Genomic DNA, 20,770 nt, shown 5'->3' with positions numbered 1-20,770 from the left:
ATAATAAGTATATATATATATATATATATATATATATATATATATATATATATATATATATATATATATATATATATATATATATATATACATATATATGTATATATATATATATATTTATTTATTTATTTATTTACTTATTTTGTGGAAATATCAAAAGCTTTGTGCTGGCTCATACTGACACCAACGTTTCTTCCATTTCAGTGTTTGATCCTAGCTATGGTACAAAAAAAACAATTAATCAAGAAGTAAGCAGAAATGTTAACAACGAAAGACTTCAGTTAGTAAATGTGTTAAAACAGCACCTTACTAAAAAAATTTAACATTTCAACAGCAACTGTCTATAAATGGAAGAGCGTGATATTTCAATTTCAAATGAAACGATTGGCGGTATGATGAGGAAATATTTGTTAAAGACAGGAAACAAAAAAAAAAAGACGATAACATGGAAAGGAAAAACCCGTGAATCCCAACTGGAAAATTCCACCATATCTTTTTGAAACAACAGTGATTATCATATCTTCAGTTCAATACCACATCGCTCTAGCAAACAGGCCATAACCGTATGCTTCAAACCCACTCGCTCGAGCTGATGATTGACCTTAACTTTAAGACTTCTGAGTCGGGTTGATGCATGCACTAAAACTAACAACAGTGGAAGTGAGAATGTAAAAAGTACGGTTACAACTGGAACTATAGCATAAACGAAAAAATAAAACGCCAGCAAAATAGCACCCAACGTGATAAATGTGTGTTCGTGACGTGCCTGAAAAAAAAAGACGATTTCTGACGTCAGCATTTATCGATAGAAATCGTAAGAAAGATCACCTCCCATAGACTTTGTAGGAAAATACATCTCAAAATTCAAAGCCACGTCATCCGAAATATTCTGCTTACAAATCAGAAAACTTCATCGAAAAGTGTAAGTAGAATCATATTAATATTAAACAAATATGTGCAACATTTAAGCCAGAAACAGTGATAAAAAAAGGACGTGGACGAGATCTCCTTACTACTACTAAATTGCAAATATTAGCTGTCCAACCACACTTTTGATCAGAAGAAACAGAACTAGCTTGCTTACTTGTACGAACGTGGGATTGGACGAAAACGAAAATGCGAGTACAGTGGCCACACATACGATAGCAACCAATCCAATAAAAACGTCATGTAACTGTACTGATGCACAAATCAATATGATAAGTGACATAAAAGCAAAATAATTTGTCTGATAGTATAATAAATTGCTCAACATACGATTATTCCACTTTGCCAAATCACGAAATGGTGGGATCTGCAATCAAATCACTATCATGGATTTTGCATGAGGTAAAAAAGTATTGCAAAGGTGAGAAAAGCTTCAACGACAAAAATGAATCCATTCAAATATGGCAAAAACAGGGAAATGTGATGAGATGGCAATGAAATGAGATGAGGGGATGCGGTAGAAAAGGATGAAGTGAACCCTCGAAACAGAACACTAGGCAATATTATTTCGGCGCAAAAATACTTGGATGTTATAAACTGCTATTACAGTTAGCGTATTGTGATCCTATTTGACTTGGCTTCGATCAAAAAGACTTGAGAAATAAACATGCTGGCAGCAAAACATACTGCACTGGTTAACTTCTGGAAAAAAGAGGGCGAAAACAACTTCGTGACCTTCATCAACTAAACGACATCATCGTTTCCAATGAATAAAATCAGAACTACCTCAAATCTCGATCTGTCAAAGAAGAATTCGCGAACATTACGGAGGGGTGGCACCTGCACAGCATTTATGAGTTTCCAATTTTCTTCTTTACCAACGGCTTCTTGCGTCATCGCTAAAATGAAATAACTTTTTTGCTGCACCTTTTAGAATGTGATTCGGACGGTTTCATCGAACAACAACTACAGTGGTACCACTAGTATCTATACCGCCACAGTCAGTAACCATCTTTCCCCCCTTCCCGTGGTAATGTTATAACGTAATATCTACTATGACTAGCCAGTGGATATAGTCACTTGTTGCTTCGCAACTCTGTTGAACCGGATAAAGACAAAAAGATGCATCTTTTAAATTCTAATTTGCGGTGTCCCTGTTTAAGTTATCCGTTGGGCACAAATTTATCGATTATGCAACAAACTTTTGTCAATTCAGTACAATTAGAAAACATTCGGGAAATGATTTCGACTGAAAAAAAATATTATTTTGTGTAAATTGCGGAAAAAACAGAAATCAAAATAGTTTCTGATCACTCCATTTTCGAAATGACATCTCAGCTCACCAATTCCGAAATTTCGACGAACAATGATCGAAGGAGTACTAATAATATATTGACAGCTGCGAGGACCATGATCCGGAGGTATTCTCTCTCAATAAACAGTCCTCTGAAAACTCTCCACACTATGTTCCAAATTATATTACCCACCACTTTAAGTGAAACTTCCCAGTAAATTTATCATGAGAATATGGTCGAATAATCGAACGTAGCAACCCATCTGGACGTCTCTATGTAGGCACTGTTAAACCCTAAGACCACCGTAAAATGTTTAAATAACTGTAGTATGAAATTCCAACCGGACTCATCCCGAAAAGGATGGCCTTGATAACAGAGTCATTCTGAAAACAGCTGTGCCTGTGCCTATATCTTATGTCAACACTTTGAAGATTGGCGTCTTGTTTCCACTTGAAATATATGCGTACTGCACATCTCATAAAAAAAAATGGAACAAATATTTGAATGCATCTTCCGCTGCAAAAACAACTCATCCTTACTATCTGTTCGTTTAAAACTTTTTCGATAAAGTAGTATAACAAAAGGTCTTTCGGGGAAAGCCATAAATAATATCAATTCACCAAATCTAATGGTTTCAGAGCAACTTTTTTTTTCCTATGACCTAGCTCGTCCATAATCACTTAAACCCTCTGTTTGCTCTGTTGCCTCTTTGCTCTGTTTGCTATCGATAATGTTATATATTTTCCTTCAAAAGGTCATGTCAGTCTCGGATCATAGCGCACTTTAAATAATATCGTTAAGACAAATATATTTACTTGGCCTTAGTCAGCACGAACTGTTAATATTTCAAGCACCAATTTTTGAATGAGTTCCATTTTTGGTTATTAAACGACTTCCCTAACACCTTCCGGGAAACTAGATTTAGCCCCTGGGGTTTATCTGGTGTATTCAATACCGGTGACTAGAGGTAACCTCAATTGTGCATACAATACGTGAACATTGGAAACACCGATCTATGGAGTAATGTTAGGAAATATAATTGTCCGGTTTCCTTGCAAACTCTTACCTCGCAGAATCCTGCAAAAAAAAAAAATCGTGGACAACTCGTTGCGGAAGAGGCCCATGCCAAGATATCAATTGAGTAGCCGGATAAGAGTTACGGCTTTTCCGTTCGATGGTGGCGAAAGGTTCTTCTCTGGGTTTGGTTCGAAATTTGAGTAGGTGCAGTAAACTTATCGAAATTTGGATAGATATAATAAAATTATTTTGTCCTACTTCACTTCATTTACTAGAAGAATTACTTTGCAGGTTGGTGCATTCGTTTAAGATTTATTTGGTCCTACGAGAAGCAACCGGAAAGTTATGGTTAGTATTCCCAATTTTATTCAGTCACACGCATAATTGCGGCAAGTCCTGTATTATGACTACTTAATGATAATGTTTTGATAGAACCTTTTTTTTGCGTTATTAATATAGCTCCTTGTTTCTGCCTTTGTCTATTTCAGGTGACAATTGTATCAAAACTTGATACAGCCCATCGCCTTACTATTGTGAGTTGAATGTTCACACGTTTTACTTTGTCATTATGTCTACGTAGAAGTGCTGAATGCACTATGACAACGGTCGTTAGGTTATTTAATGCTATTTTTTGTTGATAGCACTACATCACGACAATCTGTCTTACGCTGACCTGATGAATAAGAGAGCTATATGAATCTTATTGATCTCTGAATAGGATTTTTTGTCTAGTTGAGCACTATGCTTGAACATTTAAGGAACCACTTTCTGACCTTGTCGAGACGTAACCTGGTAGATTTTGCTAGGAATATCTGCGTGTATTTATTTTTTTCACTTTAATTTCTGATAACAGATCTAGTGGTAAGTGAAACAGTTTAGACCGAGCTGTTCAAAACGTATGGGTAAAGGGAGTTGCCATCAATAATCATCATATTTATTTGCACATTCATTTCTTCTGAGTTTCGTTGCTGTTCTCCTGAGGAATTTTGTTTTCAGCATGACGCTCAAATGAATTATTATGGTACTCGGCTTGCTACCTGTTCCAGTGATAATTTGATTAAAATATTTGAGGTTCATTATATTTTTTTAGACCGATTTTATGTGTGAGGTATGGAAAAGTATAAGTGTTTGATCCTGGAAGGGAACAGTTGAAAGTTGCTTGAGTATTTTGAAGCCAAGAAAATACGTGACGCTAACTGAGAAACCGAAGTGATTGGTTTTGCTCGAATCACGTTTAATTTTCTTTGTAGATCTTATCTGTTGAAGTGGTTTATTCCAGCTAAAACCGTCGGGACAGACGTATCCTTCTGCTGAATTAAATGGCCATACTGGTCCAGTCTGGCAAGTGTCGTGGGCACATCCGAAATTTGACAATGTTTTAGCTTCATGCTCGTATGACAGGTGAAAAGTCAAATCACGTCTTCCTATTGTAGGTTGCATTGTTAGTAGTTTAAATCAAGAAACAAATAGGAGTATGCACTTCGACAAGGCACATCGCACTGTTCTGAACATATTTACTTTTAGTCCTTCAGTTTCATTTTGTCACCTGTTTACGATTCACGAAATTCAGTGGTTATATGCTTATCCAGTAACATCTCTTGATAACCTTAATATTGCCGTCGTTCCGACGATTGAACCCACCACTATTTATTTATTGCATTATAGTGCCCTTTCTCTGAAATTATGTGAAATTACAGACGAGTTATCATTTGGAAAGAAATTTCTGGCAAATGGCAAAGAATTTACGAATGGAACCATCATGATGCAAGCGTTAATTCGATAAGTTGGGCACCTTACCAGTTTGGTCTTACGTTAGCTTGTGCATCTACTGACACCACGATATCCCTATTGAGCTTCAACAAAGCGAAAATTTGGACACATCAACTTATTGCTAAAGCTCATGAACAGGTGTTATAAATTCTCAAGTTTGGATCAAATGGGGTGAACCGGAACACATAGATCTTTTGCAGGAGGATAGTATACTTTACAACATCTAAAATTGTTGTATGCGTTTTTGAATTAGATGAAAAATGTTAGAGTTTCCTAGACTGTCCAGCTTATGTAACGGCTAACTAATTGATCATTTTCTATTTATGATATTGATAGAGGGTTGATTTGTTACACAGGTAGGTATGAAAACTAAATGGCAAATTTATTACATACAGAAGAAATTAGAACAGATCTACACAGTGTGAGAATTTAGAGACTGCATGGTCCATTTATAAGACGTGATTTAATGGTATTCGTTTATGAAAAGCTTTATGAAACACTTTGTCCTCGCTTCATCGTCTCCATGTAGTTCTGTGGGCTTACGGACAAATTTCATCTGTATTTAAGTTTCAGGGTTGTAATGCAGTATCCTGGGCTCCTGCCGTTTATTCAACTTCCCTTGTTCACAGTGATGCACCCGTCATACATAAACGAATGGCTTCTGGTGGCAATGATAATTTTGTTAAAATATGGAGGTTGGTAAGCTTTGGTTATCAAATCGCTACTGTTATCGTCGATTAAAGAATTCTCGAAGTACTTTTCTGTATTGCTATGCCGTATATTCTTTTTCAAAGAGCAATCCTGAAAACGAATATTTCCCAGTAGTTGTCTTTCAGGAAAAAATAGTTGTGAAGGGTAGCAAAGTAATTGTCAATATGGTTTATTTGCAGGGAAAGGAAGGATGGGATTTGGGAATTAGAAATCGCTTTAGAAGGACACACTGATTGGGTACGTGATGTCGCTTGGGCTCCAGTAGCTGCTCATAACGTTAATACAATTGCTTCGTGTGGACAGGTATTTTGCGTATCCATGTTCGTTTCGAAACTGTGCATTTTTATTTAGTCAATGTCTTTTTGATAAAATATCACCGTTTTGAAATATCCCATTTGTTAACTGTCATATCTGTAGGACAGAAAAGTAATCATTTGGCGTTGTTCAAGCGTTGATCAACATCACTGGTCTGCCCAAGAACTGGTTCTCTTTGATGATATTTTATGGCATGTTAGCTGGTCTCTCTGTGCTACCGTTCTTGCAGTATCTGGTGGTGACAATGAGGTTGGAAATCATTTGAAATTTAAATTTTTTAATGCGAAGTATTCCCAATTTTTCTTTATTTATAATCAGCAGAGTCTATTTATAATCTGCTGTTATTTAATAAAAAATGACCTCGTTTAAAGGAAAATGCGTTTCACATTTTGTTAAGCTGTAGTGTGTTTTTTAGAGTGTGCGCAAGTTTTTTTTTTCCTTTTTATACCTACAAAGGTGAATAGCGCATTCGTTAGAAAAGTTTTAAAAAAATGGAACTAATTCAATTTGTAGTAAAGCAATATTTTTAAGACCTCTACTATACTACGTAATAATGAGATTCTGTCAGATGTTCCATTTTCAGATTTCTTTATGGAAGGAAAATATCCAAAATGAATGGGTACGTATTTCTGAGCCAGAAGAAAAGTGACATGTTCATGTGCGTCTTCATGCATATTGTTGTTCATTTTTTGAATTGATTAAAAAATTATGTTTAGGTGAGAATGCTTATCGTCCAGAGTTAGAGTACTTTCCCATGTTTAGTATATGCTTTGCAGTAATTATCATTTATGCTGTTTTAAACTTCTCTAAGAATAAATATCTTTTTTCTCTAAAAAAAAGGAAAAAAAGTGTTTTCATCGATTACCGTCACCTTTCTAATGCGTCAATCTAATGTTTTACTTTTTTAATTGCTGCAGACAAAGAAATTTCTAGCTGGTGTAGTTTCCTACTTTTATTTGCATTTTATTATACTCGCCATTTGTTTTTAGATTATGCGTTTATTCTTTGTGGCTTCGTTGGATTTTACAGATAGCTTCAGTTAGTTGGATGGATGCATTAGTGACTTTGTTAATTTATATTAGTGGCTGCTGTAGTTCTGCATCGCAGTATCTCTGATTACTATATTCAATTACAAATATTCTCCAATAAGTCCTTATAATTGATTGATTGATTGGTTTCATGCTTCAGAGTGTAACCAACGCATATTCAGGGACAGTTTAATTCGTATGTTCAAATTCCGTTAAAATGTTCAGAAAGTTCGACGAGAAAGAAGACATAATCGGTACTCAGCAGTTGAAGTCGTCAGCTCAGGTTCAAATTGATATCTTTCAATTCATTTCATCGTCTAAGGAGTTTGTCAAGGTTTCGGGATTTCTAGAAACAATATTGTTGCGTATTTCACCTCAGTCAATTCTCTGAATGTTGTAGGTTATATATATGATGTAGCTGCAGTAATCAGTCTCGAATGTTATGGATTATCTAGTGCCGAAATTTAGAAGTCTTTTATGGAGTTACATCCATGGATGTGTTGCAATTTTCGTATTTGTTTTGGGTACTTTGTTTTATTTCAGAAATCAATACGATCGAAAATACTGGAGCAATTGCCTTTACTAGATGATTATATTAACGATATATTGCCTAAAAAGGACAGTTTTAAACTGATCAAATGCAAAGGTTTGTTTCGGTTCTGTCCAATGAATTTTGAGGTCGTGTTTAAGACGACTTTTTGAACCATATTTTTTGGTTGATCATTGTTGAGACATTCATTCATCGTCATGAAATATCTTTCGCCATCATAACTTATTCCGCTAATGTAATATAGATTTCCAGAACATGTCGAACTCATTGCTGATTGTGACGGGAAGATACTGTTTATCAAACCGAGAGATGTGCCGTATTTCCCTACTCTTCGCCTCCTTCATCAGTACCCTTTTATTTTGCCTCATGAAAAGGTTGACGATTTAAATACTTCTAAACTTTGGATAGCTTTATTCTGCTTATTCCAGCTATTGGCATGACTTTTTCTTTTTTTTCTTGTATATGCCGTGATTGATAGTATACTCAGTTAAGAAGCGACAGTGAAAGCTTTAATTCCGTGCGAGTATTCACATTTCTGATAAATAATTTATGTGAATTTATGCGCTTCCCTCCCTCATGACTTACCTTTACCAAAATCCTCTTTACGTCACTGGTTAGTGCGTCAAAGTTCGACTAGTTCGCTTTTAAAGATACTTAGTGTTGAGATGAACAATAGCACTTTCTGTGGAGATTTGTGACTCAGTGTTTTTATTATAAAGATTTGTAAGCCAGGAATCTTATTCGAAACATTAAAGTTCAAGTGGAAAGACACATCATTAAGCTCCTGAAAACATGGTGACATGAAAAGATTTCCCAATCTGTTTTAGGTCGATAAAGGTGCCATTAAGTTTGTCCTCAATGGATCTCAAATCATGTGTCGTGGTTTAACCAGTCCAGGTGCCAGGTTAAATGTAGATGTCCCCGAAAATAGTGTGCGTTTTCTTTTTTTTTTTGAATGCATTTCTTTTTACACTGATTTCTGTATGTCATATAAAATTCTATACACAGGACTTCTTTTTTCTATGATATCTCTGTACTTCGGTAGAGTAAACCTCTTATTTGTACGAGCGGTGTGAGCTTCGACATAATGCGGCAAACTTCTACATATTTATCAGTGTCCTGTCCTCCACTTCGTGTTCCGGACGTGTTATGTATTTTGCTAAGTTGTTTCTCGCTTTTGAAAAATATTTTAAATTTCAGGTCGTAGCTCTAATGGCGGAGGGAAAGAAGCACGCGTTGGCGATAGGTCTTACAAAAATGTCTGCAGAAGAAATACTAACAGTGAATAAGGTGAAATTTGATTTTTTATATTTATAATGAAAGAAAAAAGCAGGATCGCATGGTTAGTTTAACACTCCAATAAGTTAATGCTTTTCAGGGTATTGGCATTGAAAACCTACACCATTTGAACGATGGCCTCTGGAAAGTTCATACAGTTTTATGACAACTAGCACAATGGAAGTAATGCATATGACAATCCAATGTTCTGTAGTTGACTGTAATGAGTTTGGTCGAATACATGTTGAACGGTCTTATACTATGGTGATATTTTATTTACCGTGATTTTGAAAACCTTTGTTTGCAGTTTTATAGGTTGGCTTATACGTGAGTCCCACTTAATATTTACTACTTTATAACTGAATTAAATTGACAAGGTTGCATAAAGTTCCATTGTTTATCTCATTTTTTCTGCGTTTTAGTAGTTATATCACGCTTCTGTAAAACTGATAGCGCAGTACAGCTTACATATGGATCAACTTAATGAGACATCCAGAATAAAGTTTTAAGTTTGTTAGTCAAGCACAACAGCAGAAACTATAAACAAGTCAGGAAGAACTATAAACACAAGCAAGGAACTATAGATGACATTAAAAAGAATGGGGGCGTTATATGCCGAAAGCTGTGGCTAAGAAAGTCGTCCATGAAACCGATGTATAACATCCTCGATATGACTTTTAAAGAACGTTATGTGGTTGACGGTACAACTTTTTCACATGAAAACGGTCAGCTACGAACCATAAAGAAGTAGGAAATTGAACAGAAATTTCATTCCAATCTATGCCAAAATCAACGATTTGAGTGAGGACTCGGCTATACAAACATATTAGTCACACTTCATATCAAGGAACTTACAACTACGAGAAAACTGCTTCAGTTCGCAATATTTTGGAATGCACAACATAGGAAATCGCCCAACGAAAATTGATCAGAAGACATTTCATCGCCTTTGTCCACCTTTCTTCGGCGTTGAATTGCATTTTAACAGAATACTCCATTTTGTTGTCCTCAATATGTTCTCTGTACATTCGATGAGGGAAGCGAAACTAAAACTAGTTCAACTTAATCCATATCACGTTTAAATAATTTTTATCGGTAAGTCTAGAACAATGATGTAATGTGAGGAATTTTGGTTTCACTGCATTCCACACGTTCTAGTGTACATTTCTTCCTAAGTTCACGAAGACGGATAGGGTACACAGTTGGAGCAGTTGATAAGGACAGAATAAATAAGTGGGTAGATTCGCCGTAGTTTACTTATTATCATTACTCCACATTCGTTCATGGTGATTTCTTCGCTAAAGGTTCACTAATGTCCTCTAACGTATAATATAGTCACAGAGTGTATGAGATGCTTTGTGCATCATTGTAAACGGTATGCAGGTGTTATACCGCATAGTGTTGACGATATTATACCCGTATACTGTTAACGATTACAAAAATTGCTAAAATGAATTGTCTCACATCCAAAATGGTAGTTTGGAGGAATATTTCTAAAAGTAGTATAAAACAAAAACATCGAATGATGAATTAACACAAAGTGTAACATTTCTACCTGCGCACGTTCAATATGTCTCTGCAATTGACAGAAACATTCCATAAAAGCACAAATGCCTTCATCGAATTTTTTTTGTCCAAATGGCTTAAAACCGCCACTGCCAAAAAGCGGCAATTCAACCCCGGTATCCAAACACTGGATAAATGAATGACTGCCAACTGGCACAATACGATATAAGCTGAACTGAACTTCAAGACAATCTGCTAAAGTCTGAAACATCGTTTCTTAAGTCTTTTAAACACAGGAAAAAATAACCAGCAGTAAACTGACCATGCTGTAAATAGTGTTAAACAGCTAACAGCTCAAGCTTACGTTGATCAGCAAAGCCACTTGTCCCCATGCAGCATTGATTTCGCTCCATTCAACCTGAGAATGTGGCAGCTGACCAAGACGAAAACCATTAATTGTACCAAAACTCCCTTGCTTCCAGATATGAAATGCTGTATTTAACACGTTGATTTTCGACAGTCTGTCACGCTGACTTTTCAAACAATGCACCTCAGCTTCCAGATCCTGCTCTTTCATTTCCATTCTGATTAACTGCCTTAAATATTCATGTCGCAAAAAAAGAAATAGTATCTCATCACTTCTGAAAGAATCAACTGAAATATGGATTACAGATACAACGTAATACCCACACCTTGAATATACCCAAATAGATGTTACGGCCAATCATATGATGATGCTGTCTTACACGACTTTTTCTTTCTTAATGGTGCCTTATTTGTTTACCAGACATTAAAAAAGGAACTTTTGATTGTCTCGAATGTTTATCACAGCTTTCTGAAACGCGGAAGGAAACCTAACACTCCATACTTCACCATCATTTTTTAAACAGCGGTTAATACTGTTGAAGGAGAAACATGAAACAATGTATACGAAAAAATTAGAGGTTGCGAAAATAACTTTGACAAGATGAAATAACCTATTATCCTCCTCCTTCCTTTCTATCTATTCTTCTGGCACGCATGCGAATGACTTTCTAACAAATTATACAAAGATAAATGAAAACCTGTGGTTGTCACGAAATACTCTCCATAACAATTCTGCCGATTCATTCTCTGCATATAATTCACTTTTCTTCTTTTTTAATTCCGCGTCCAATTTTGCCTCTTCAGCTTCCAATTTCTTTGATTCTACCAACAAAGAAGCTTCTTCATTCTATAGAAAAAACGATGTAAAATAATCACATGATGTCGAACGCTATTTTGAATTCCTCTTTATCCGTTTAAAGGAAAGACCAGCCTGAAGTACGATAGGATACGCTTACAGTGCTATAGTTCTACAGGCATATTAAGACTGATACAATTACAACTGGATGATTCTGCCAAAATGAATAATAGACTTGTGTTACCTTCATAGCTGTAAGCTTTGCTGCTACGATATTTCTGTCCATTAAGCGAGCATCCCTCCCTTCTTTCAACGAATCAAGCAGTTCACGGTACTGTGCACATTCTTCATCTAGTTCTTTTAAATGTTGATCCATCCCCGAAAGCAGCTGCCCTGTACAATCCTGAATTTCGTTTAGTAATGAGATAAGACACGACTAGCCAGGAAGGAACACTATAAAATACAACCCGGACAACTGGTATGACAAATCCACCTCACACATCGGTCCCTTTAGAGCTGAATTTGAACTGCATATTATATCAAACAGATTCCCTGTCGCTGCTGAAGAACCTTCTTGGAAGCAAAATGATGGATCTTCCTGGAAAAAAATATAGCATGCGTTACTCACACCAAGAAATTTGCATTTCCAGGATAGTGAAACTTCGACAAAACAAAATATGATGGTGGAAAAAACTATAATCCGACTGAAACAAACTAGATAAACTGATACCTCAATTAAAAACGAATTTTGTTGGTCTCCAAAGCACTCGAAAACGCTCTCATCCAAAACCAACTTATTCTGACAATTGAAGCATGTTGGGACGTTGTCATCCATTTCGCAGCAATGAATCTGTTTTTGGTGAATTGTGCAGTCTGCAAAAGCAAGTACTGCTTGTTCTCTTAAGTTATAACACAAAACGATTAACAAAACGCATTCCATTACCACTTCATACTAACTTAGTAGCAAAGGAATCTAAAGATCACTTACGTTTCCGATCTCAAATTTATTTGTTCTTAGTTCTATGTGATTCATTTTTCTCAGGATACCATCGCGCATGCCATTCAATATTACTGAAAGGTCTTAGCTACCTGGACCTCTTTAACAATGTTCTACGTGAAGAAAAGAGAGCAGAAGTGCATTTTATCGAGTAAGTACGACTGCAAAATAACGGTCCGGTGTATGCACTCCAATATCTATAAATCCTGAGGACATATTTCTCCACAATGCCACAACCCTCTGTCCTTCTTCACCTCAAGTTTTCAGTGCCTACTTTTAAGACTGTTGTTGGATTAAGATCGTATGTCCCTCCAATTGAGTGTTTACTGAATCGGCAATATTTCGAAAATCTCAAACTTGCGAATTCCTTGAGCCACCATATTTGCAGCATGCCAAGGAAGAACAACTATCGAGCTGTAAAAGTGAGTGGGCTCTCAAAGGGCTGTGATAGTAATACCATGTACGTCGGTGGACACGTTCACTGTCGGGATGTATTTGCACAACGGGGTAGTCGGGTGCTTGGTGTTGGTCAGTACTCGGGTGGTGTGCGTTGTCTAGTAAATGGGTCTGGGGGCAGATTCATTGCTTGGTAAGTGGAGCTTATTGGGTGAGTAAAGGAAACCAACACATCCTTTTTTGTGGTATTTGCTTGGTAACATCTTCAAAACAAATGTTAAAAGTTATGTCATGAGATAAATATGTTCTAACGGTGCAGCCACTGGAAGTATGAGGTCTTCGGAAGAAGTTTCTCGGAATAGGTGTTGGTATCAGCGTGTTCACAACCATTTTACTTCGTAAAAATTCAAGGAAAAGTTTGAAGATGTACCGTGATAAACGACCGACATTTATAGTCACAGCAATATTTTCCACACGGTATGTTTGCTTAGTAATGTACGCGTGAAATGTGTCCTAATAATTACGATTACTTTGGCTGTATATGTCTTGCGTTTTTAGCACCGAAACGGTGGGGTGTGTGACCGCCAAGAATTTTCGGGATGTCTTGGTTGTGGGATTGGGTATCCGGCATGCTTAATTATCTCGGTAAGCACGTCCATATATTATTTTCTGACGGTGTATATCTAATCCATAACTCTTCAACAGATTTGAAATGAATTATGCATAAAAAGGCATCAAGGGAAATCCTCGAAGCTTACTGAGTATTTCTCTTTTAGTATTTGTACAACAATAAAATACGTGATTTGCTTATACGTTTAAAACTAGACAACATGCGACAATTTCCAAGTCGTGTCATCTACCCATGTTTTGAATTTAATGCTTCATTTGACATGTTTTTACAGGTTTGACAAAGAAAAATGGTAAATTAGTTTTCTTGGGACTGGATAACGCTGGTAAAACGACACTTCTTCATATGTTGAAAGATGATCGTATGGCCCAGCATGTTCCTACACTTCATCCTAGTAAGCTCTTTCGTGTGATGATATTAGAATTACCCTTTTATGCTTCGAAAGTGTTATGGTATTGATAATGTGTCATTCTTTTACACACACATAACTTTCTTCACTGTATATGATCATCTTGACGAAAATTTGGGAAATATTACACTTTATGCTTCGTGAAAATAAAATTCTGAGAAAGGAGGAGCTGATCTGTACTTTTTTACAAATGACAGAAAAAGAAGGGGGAGAAGAAAAAATGATTCTCTATGTTTACAGAACATTTATGCACCATTCGCTTGAAAATTTTAAGATCATAGACGTTGTGCATACCTGGCTTTTTACTGATTCCGTTCCGTTGACACTGCTTTCAATTTATAGTATATTAAATGAGGTGATTCCAGCTTCTGAAGAACTCTCACTGGGTGGTATTCGCTTCACAACATTTGATCTTGGTGGGCATGAACAAGGTTAGTTTGGTAATTTATTTGTATAATCTAAACATTGACGAGATTTTTATTATGCTGATGACGTAGGTCTTATGATATAAGGTAGTGAATGCATTTTATAACCTCACTGGTTGAGTTTTAAGCGCATTATGTTAAACTGCAATTTTTCGTCATAAATCGCAATTATTACGCAAACAGCAATGAAATTATCTCGTCTCTATGAGATCAATGGCGTTTATTCCATAGAATTGAAATAATGAAACACTTTCAGCACGCCGTGTTTGGAAGGATTATTTTCCAGCTGTAGACGCTATTGTATTTTTGGTGGATTGTGCTGATGTTGAACGGATTGCGGAAAGTAGGCGTGAGGTGCTGTTTACTGAATTCGTTTCTTTAGCCACTGGAAAACGCAGAAAAGAAAAATTGTGTAATTCGATTGTTATTTAGGTACAACAACCACTTAATATTTTAAATCGGATATAGTGCTTTAACTTCTCTGTGTTTTCAGCTCGAAAGCTTGTTGGGCGATGAGCAAGTGGCTTCTTGTCCACTTCTGATTCTCGGGAATAAGATTGATAAACCAAATGCATTAGGAGAAGATCAGCTAAAATGGCATTTGGGGGTATCAAATTTGACCACTGGAAAGGTTCGTTTGTACAGATTTTTTGGTTTTTATTTCTAACAGAGGAGGTTGCAGTTCATTTTAAGTAGACAGTTCATTTTCATCTTAGTTCAGTTCATTTTAAGTAGACCTGCGAAATTGATTATCTATTAAGTCATCTGGATTCAGTAGCTATGCATAAATTCCTTTTAGTAGCTATGCATAAATTCCTTTTTTTGGTCCCTCACTGGTCATTATAATTTTTTGTGATTTGAGACACTTAGAAAACAATTCGTGGTTTAAAATTACTTTAATACGGAGCCAATTTTCCTGAACATATTCCACATTATGTCTGAACTAATATTTCCAAATTTCACTGAGTTTTCAAATATTATTATTTAGGGACAAATTTCGAGAATGGATATATCGTCGAGACCAATGGAAGTTTTTATGTGCTCAGTTTTAAGGCGTCAAGGATATGGGGAAGGTTTCAGATGGTTATCGCAATATTTAGATTAGATATTGCTCGATATGCTTCCCTAAATGATTTATCTGGAAAGGTGTTCACTTATTGTACTTTTCCAAATTTTTATATAATTTCTTTCCATCTTAAGATTATAATTTAATATCTGGTCGTTCTTGTCCTTGCGGATGTTTTTTTTATAGTTTTGTAACTAATGTTCATTAAATGGACGTTAACAGCGGTTAATAACTACAAACTTTTTTGAAGAAGTACCATGCAAGAAAGAGTTGCATACAGAGCGGCTTTAAAAATAATATTCGTATGTGTGGTACAATATCAATTTTAGTTATTTGGGTTGTTATATAAATTGGTTGAACTTATTTGAATGCTTTAAATTGGTGACATAATACATGAACATACACTTCATTCGGTGTGAGATTTTGCTAAATCATGAATGATCGAATTCAAAAAAAGAGAAACGATTTCACGTAGATAAGACTTATTTGCTAAGCTGACTGAAGACAAAGAATATCGAATGGGAAGGGATGTACACATTTCTACTGCTCTGTTAGTGTCAAGATTTGAGGTAGGAAAACGAAATTCATTAATTCAGCACATTCCGATATCGATGACTCTGGTTTCTGATGAATAATGCGATCCGAATAAAACATCAGAGTTGCATGTCCACAGTGATCATCAAGTTCAACTGTTGAAATGACCGTTGTTTAGTCAAGGTTATTTTAGGCAATAAACGGTATTCCTCTGGCTATAATCTTATCATTTACTGAGTAAGTGGTATATGAATCTGCCGGAAGGCTTTTGTGTTCGGTAGTTTGGATTATGTACTTTGAACCAGATGAGGTGCAGTAACAACTGGGCTCGATCTGTTTCCGATTTAATTTAGTGTGTTATTCTGGCTGATGACCAGCGTTTCACCCCCGGAATCAAAGTGAGATTATTTAGGCATGATTTCGTGAAGGATTCAGGTCGAAATTGCAGTTGGAGGAAGATTTACTTTTTTTTCCATATAGCTGGAATGTAAAATGGTTGTGGGGCATGAAGCAGACGGAGAAGCAGCTAATGTTATGCAATGCAGATTGGAGGTGTGTCCGAAACAACTGTTCTCAAACTGTTTAACATCACCGACATCATCCAGTTCCCTGTCTAAACATCTCCTGATGGAATACGACGATATCGTATGGATTAAGGAAAAAGTCCCAAACGATGCTGGGCTTGTATCTCAACTTCCTACCTCCATAACTGCCTCTGTTGACAGTTCCTCACCGCAGGTGTACACATTTTTCTAATAATTTGTGTAGTGAGTGAGACTTTGGTCAGTTCTTTTTCCTAAACTTCAATTTGTATGACAAGCAGGAAGGATCGAGTTTTCCAACACTCTAAATAATGGATGATAGGAAAAGCCTACCTGTAAAAAATAATTTTCTTACATCGATCATCACATTAATCAATCGTTATAGCAATCTGAATTCATGACTGTGGATATCAGCGCAAGGTATCGAAGCAGGTAGTTACAAAGCCGCTTCTTGAAATCTTGATCGGTTGGCAAATATATGACAGGACCTCGTTTTTTAATGCATTTTTAATTTGTTCTGTTGAATTGTCACTAATGATCACTTATATAGTCATATCCTCAATCCTGATATCATTTCATATCTACAGTTGCGTTCAGTTGACTATCTTCTTCGAAGTTTCAGGATAAAGTTACGGTCGGTAACGATGTATCATCCCATATCACTGTTCAGTTCTTTAATGGAAATAACAAGAAGGTACCCGCTGAATTCCTTAAGGAAAATGAGGAGGATGGAAATTCTATTTCCATTGAAGACTTTGATATCACGGAATATGAGAAAAAACTGTATGATAATGCGAAACAAACAATAAATCTAATTGGTGATCTGTGCAACCGTTCTGAACAAATCACTGAACAGCAAAAGGAGACGCTTCTTAGGTTGCTGCTTCCTTTTAGTTATAAGAGAAATACTGTTGAGTTAGCATTTTTTTTTTCGGATTACACAAAAAATTACATTTTATTCAGCCTACGTTTACCCATTTTCAAATTTTTCATTTTGTGGAATCTATTTATATCGTAGATCATTTTCACAAAAAATTAAACTACAAAAAATTTCTAGTTATAAAATTATGTTTTTGAGTTAAATTCTCTCAGTTTCGGTTTGTATTGCCAGATGTTTTTCGTCCATCGTGTGCTTTACTTTTCTCAGATTGGAAGAGAAACAGCAGGAATGCCAAAAGATCACTGAAAAAATGGAGGAAGTTGCAAGACAAAATGAACAACTTACTATTGCGAAACAAGAGGTTTGCATTTATGTGCAGACATGATTTCCGAGCAATAATAAAGCTATTCAGTAATCCGCTGACTTGATCTGTACTTTTCCTTTGTTGATGGTCGTTCAATCGAACACCCTGTTCGTCATTGTTGGTGCAAAAAAAACCTACTAAAATCTTTGTCACAGCTTATTGAAAAGTGAATTCAACGAAGATGTTTTCAAATTCTATCATTCCTTATCCAGCTGAACTGGCACCGCTAAAAATGATTAGCAGTTAAATTTAATGCATAGCTGCAGAAAGTTGGTTTACATCAGAATTTATATCTCAAAGTATTGCTTAGGGATTGTTTATCAGATTTGGAAACTAATCTTGAAATTTTTATGGTTTTGGTTTGATTTCAAAACATACACTACTACTGACCTTCAGTGTTATTAACTATTGAAGCTCGAACAACGCCTGGTTGAACATAGTGCAGATCAAGAAGAAAGTGGAATAAGCCAGAGCAGTAAGACGGAAGGAAACCTATCCCAGTAGGTTCTGCTTTATTTTTAAATCGGTTTTAGCACATAGAAACCCAGGGTGTCAATATATCTCCTTCAGATGATTTCCGGAGAGAAAACGATGAGACATTACTCTAATTTTAAGTCCCTATCATAATTTTGGACTAGGTCATTATTTAGGCAATTTTCTTTATTCAGTGTTTTAAAGGACGGAATGGCAAAGAGTGGATAGTTCACATATTAGTAACAGCGATTTATTACAACCAAACAGTGTTACGTTTCTCCAGAGCACCGATAAAATCGTTGTCACGGATCAAGACAACGGTTTACTGCTTTTCTCTGTAGAATTTGGGCTCATCAAGAAAGTTTCAAGTTCAGAGTGGAAATGGCCGCAGTCTGCTGTATACACTCCAGATAATAAAATTTTGGTAAATTCCTTCAAAATAGGATAGAATTAATCGTAAAAAACAATGTCGAGAAACTATACTGTGCTCCAGTTGCTGTTCTAATTTCTACGACAGTAGTATTGATTCATCAAATGAATGGTCGATCCTGTTTGCTGCTGGAAGAATGTTACTACTTTTCAGTCTATTTCATGCTTCAGTTATTTGCATCTTAATTTGAATTAAATGAAATTTAGTTAGTTGTAATAATCATTTGTTAGTCGTGGCAATTTCGATATCAGTGGTACAGTATGGTAACTAACATACCCGTGTTATGATTTCTGAAGCTAGTTTCATAGATTACAGTTTGTGATAAATTCTAGGAAGTTTCAAAGACGAATGACAAAACATAATTGAAACAGTTGTAGGTTTCCGCAATGGTAAGAGATGGAAGTGGAAACAAAACAGTATGGAAACGTAACTTGATCAAATTTAACGAAAACCTGGAATTCGTTTCGAGGATTGAAGGGCCAAAATGGATAGAGAATGAGACGGTTACTAGGGAGCATTTGTGCATTGCATTAAATGGTTACATATATTTATGCGTTACTGGAGATACGTTTTCGGCTTTGTATGAACTTGCAACTGATGGTCAGTGGACTGAACTTTGCCATAAACGGAGTGCAAGGTTTTCTAACATACAGGTGAGTGCTTTGCACTTCAATTTCCTTACTCATTTGTATATTATCGAAACTTTGTAAATTTTTGAATTCATCTGATTACCTCAATGCTTACTTTTCTTAGTTGCCACTGAAACCTGAAATTTGTCCTTTTGCAGCATTCATATGTAACAAGGAAAAACAGTTACAGGTGTTGGCTGTGATTGATGTGATAACAGAAGTTTTGGTTGTAGAACAAAAACGCGGTTACATTTGGCTGCTTAGTATTCGGGAATCCACTATATGCGACCGAAATATGATTGCTGCCGTGGAAAAGCCTGGAGCACTGTGCATCGATGACGAGAAGCAACTGTTTATCCATGATATTGGACAGTCGAAAATCCGCCTTTTAGAACCACGCACTTTCGAGGCAATCCAGGATGTAGCTCTTACTTCCAAGAATTTAACCGCTATCAGTGCTTACCAAGGACTACTTGTCGCTGTTTACTGCGCTGACAAAATTATACACCTTCATAGGTACTCATTAACTCATAAAAAAAGTTTCAAGTGAGTTTTGCTGTTTTGCATATTTTATGAATTCAAGATGTTACCTAGCACTTTAATTCGTATTAGAAACAGTGACTGCTTGCCTACCTATCAACTTTCATGCTAGTAAGCCACCAAAACTTAGTCGATCTTAGGGATAAACAAAGACGTGCCCCACTGTATATTTCACAAATCAAACGGTCCGGAAATTTTGATATTTTTCTCTAAGTCAGTACCGCTCACTCATTAATCGTACTGTGCCACTTTCCTAAACCTATTCAGGAATTGGATCGCTATATCCCAATGACCTACAAGAAATTTAACAATTTATCGCAATAAAGTTGCAAAATTGACAAATTGACTTTTTCTGTACAATAGACAGATAACTGAAAATTTATGAGAATAAAAGCTGAAAGGTTTTTGGTCCTGTAACATGAATTAACCGATTAATGAGCCATATATTACAGACATAAATTCCAACTCAATATCAGTTCGTTTCTGTTGTACGGAAAGGGTAAGAGTATATATACAGCAAGAGTTGGAAAATTTTGCTGATCTATTCCATCATTTTCCTTTCCCGACGATAGTATCCTGTTTTCTCCTAAAATTCTATTCTATCCTTTTAACAGATACTTATCAGATGACTCATCGAATGTATTACATTGTTCACGAACGATATAAATGTAGTCCTAAGACGCATCTCCAAAAAGATTGTGGAACAGACGGCATTTTCACAGTTCTGACTTTTCCGCTCATAAACTCTTATTAATAATTACATCTATTAGATAAAGAGCAATTTGCAGCATAAATTCATTCCCATATGTTACTATAATAAAATCGAGAAGTGTAACTCCCTTAACTATCCGAAAAGAAACACGACTGCTTGGTAAAGGTAAAGTCCAATAAAGAATA

At 35.9% G+C, this 20,770-nt stretch overlaps 6 protein-coding genes across 7 annotated transcripts; 4 read left to right on the top strand and 2 right to left on the bottom strand.

Annotated features, from left to right (window-relative positions):
- Positions 1–345: 345 nt before the first annotated feature.
- Positions 346–1,832, bottom strand: LOAG_01168 (PRA1 family protein). Its single transcript, XM_003136708.2, has 3 exons — positions 1,714–1,832; positions 1,085–1,294; positions 346–766 (listed from the first exon to the last, which is right to left on the bottom strand). Exons 1-3 carry the CDS (start codon positions 1,822–1,824, stop codon positions 515–517), a joined length of 573 nt encoding a protein of 190 aa, XP_003136756.2. The 5' UTR covers positions 1,825–1,832; the 3' UTR covers positions 346–514.
- Positions 1,833–3,524: 1,692 nt separating this feature from the next.
- LOAG_17130 lies at positions 3,525–6,846 on the top strand. 2 transcript variants are annotated; one of them, XM_020449788.1, is made up of 9 exons: positions 3,525–3,587; positions 3,728–3,772; positions 4,236–4,310; positions 4,519–4,640; positions 4,937–5,147; positions 5,583–5,704; positions 5,900–6,023; positions 6,138–6,284; positions 6,619–6,846. In XM_020449788.1, the coding sequence occupies exons 1-9, from the start codon at positions 3,585–3,587 to the stop codon at positions 6,682–6,684; spliced, it is 915 nt and encodes a 304-aa protein (XP_020306630.1). In that variant the 5' UTR covers positions 3,525–3,584; the 3' UTR covers positions 6,685–6,846. The 2 variants fall into 2 exon arrangements, with proteins under 2 accessions (XP_020306630.1, XP_003136755.2); XM_003136707.2 differs by lacking the exons at positions 3,525–3,587; positions 3,728–3,772 and having other exon boundaries at positions 4,158–4,310.
- Positions 6,847–7,213: 367 nt separating this feature from the next.
- LOAG_17129 (hypothetical protein) lies at positions 7,214–9,057 on the top strand (the record flags this gene model as incomplete). The annotated part of the gene is made up of 6 exons (XM_020449787.1): positions 7,214–7,346; positions 7,607–7,709; positions 7,866–7,987; positions 8,441–8,545; positions 8,814–8,903; positions 8,992–9,057. The coding sequence occupies exons 1-6, from the start codon at positions 7,281–7,283 to the stop codon at positions 9,055–9,057; spliced, it is 552 nt and encodes a 183-aa protein (XP_020306629.1). The 5' UTR covers positions 7,214–7,280.
- A 691-nt stretch (positions 9,058–9,748) lies between these two features.
- LOAG_01166 (autophagy protein Apg6 containing protein) lies at positions 9,749–12,438 on the bottom strand (the record flags this gene model as incomplete). Its single annotated transcript, XM_003136706.2, has 7 exons — positions 12,290–12,438; positions 12,053–12,157; positions 11,804–11,962; positions 11,462–11,610; positions 10,762–10,993; positions 10,447–10,659; positions 9,749–9,937 (listed from the first exon to the last, which is right to left on the bottom strand). The coding sequence occupies exons 1-7, from the start codon at positions 12,392–12,394 to the stop codon at positions 9,749–9,751; spliced, it is 1,152 nt and encodes a 383-aa protein (XP_003136754.1). The 5' UTR covers positions 12,395–12,438.
- A 507-nt stretch (positions 12,439–12,945) lies between these two features.
- LOAG_01165 (hypothetical protein) lies at positions 12,946–15,519 on the top strand (the record flags this gene model as incomplete). Its single annotated transcript, XM_003136705.1, has 7 exons — positions 12,946–13,145; positions 13,511–13,572; positions 13,855–13,974; positions 14,355–14,420; positions 14,671–14,768; positions 14,908–15,045; positions 15,403–15,519. The coding sequence occupies 7 exons, from the start codon at positions 12,946–12,948 to the stop codon at positions 15,517–15,519; spliced, it is 801 nt and encodes a 266-aa protein (XP_003136753.1).
- Positions 15,520–16,421: 902 nt separating this feature from the next.
- On the top strand, positions 16,422–19,883 carry LOAG_01164 (hypothetical protein; the record flags this gene model as incomplete). The annotated part of the gene is made up of 7 exons (XM_020445664.1): positions 16,422–16,752; positions 17,179–17,432; positions 17,704–17,797; positions 18,215–18,300; positions 18,479–18,698; positions 19,082–19,357; positions 19,524–19,883. The coding sequence occupies exons 1-7, from the start codon at positions 16,507–16,509 to the stop codon at positions 19,881–19,883; spliced, it is 1,536 nt and encodes a 511-aa protein (XP_020303900.1). The 5' UTR covers positions 16,422–16,506.
- Positions 19,884–20,770: the final 887 nt, after the last annotated feature.

The sequence above is a fragment of the Loa loa genome (genome assembly GCF_000183805.2).
Source record: "Loa loa unplaced genomic scaffold supercont3.43, whole genome shotgun sequence".
NCBI classification, from domain to species: domain Eukaryota; kingdom Metazoa; phylum Nematoda; class Chromadorea; order Rhabditida; family Onchocercidae; genus Loa; species Loa loa.
This window is presented reverse-complemented; position numbering and strand designations above follow the sequence as displayed.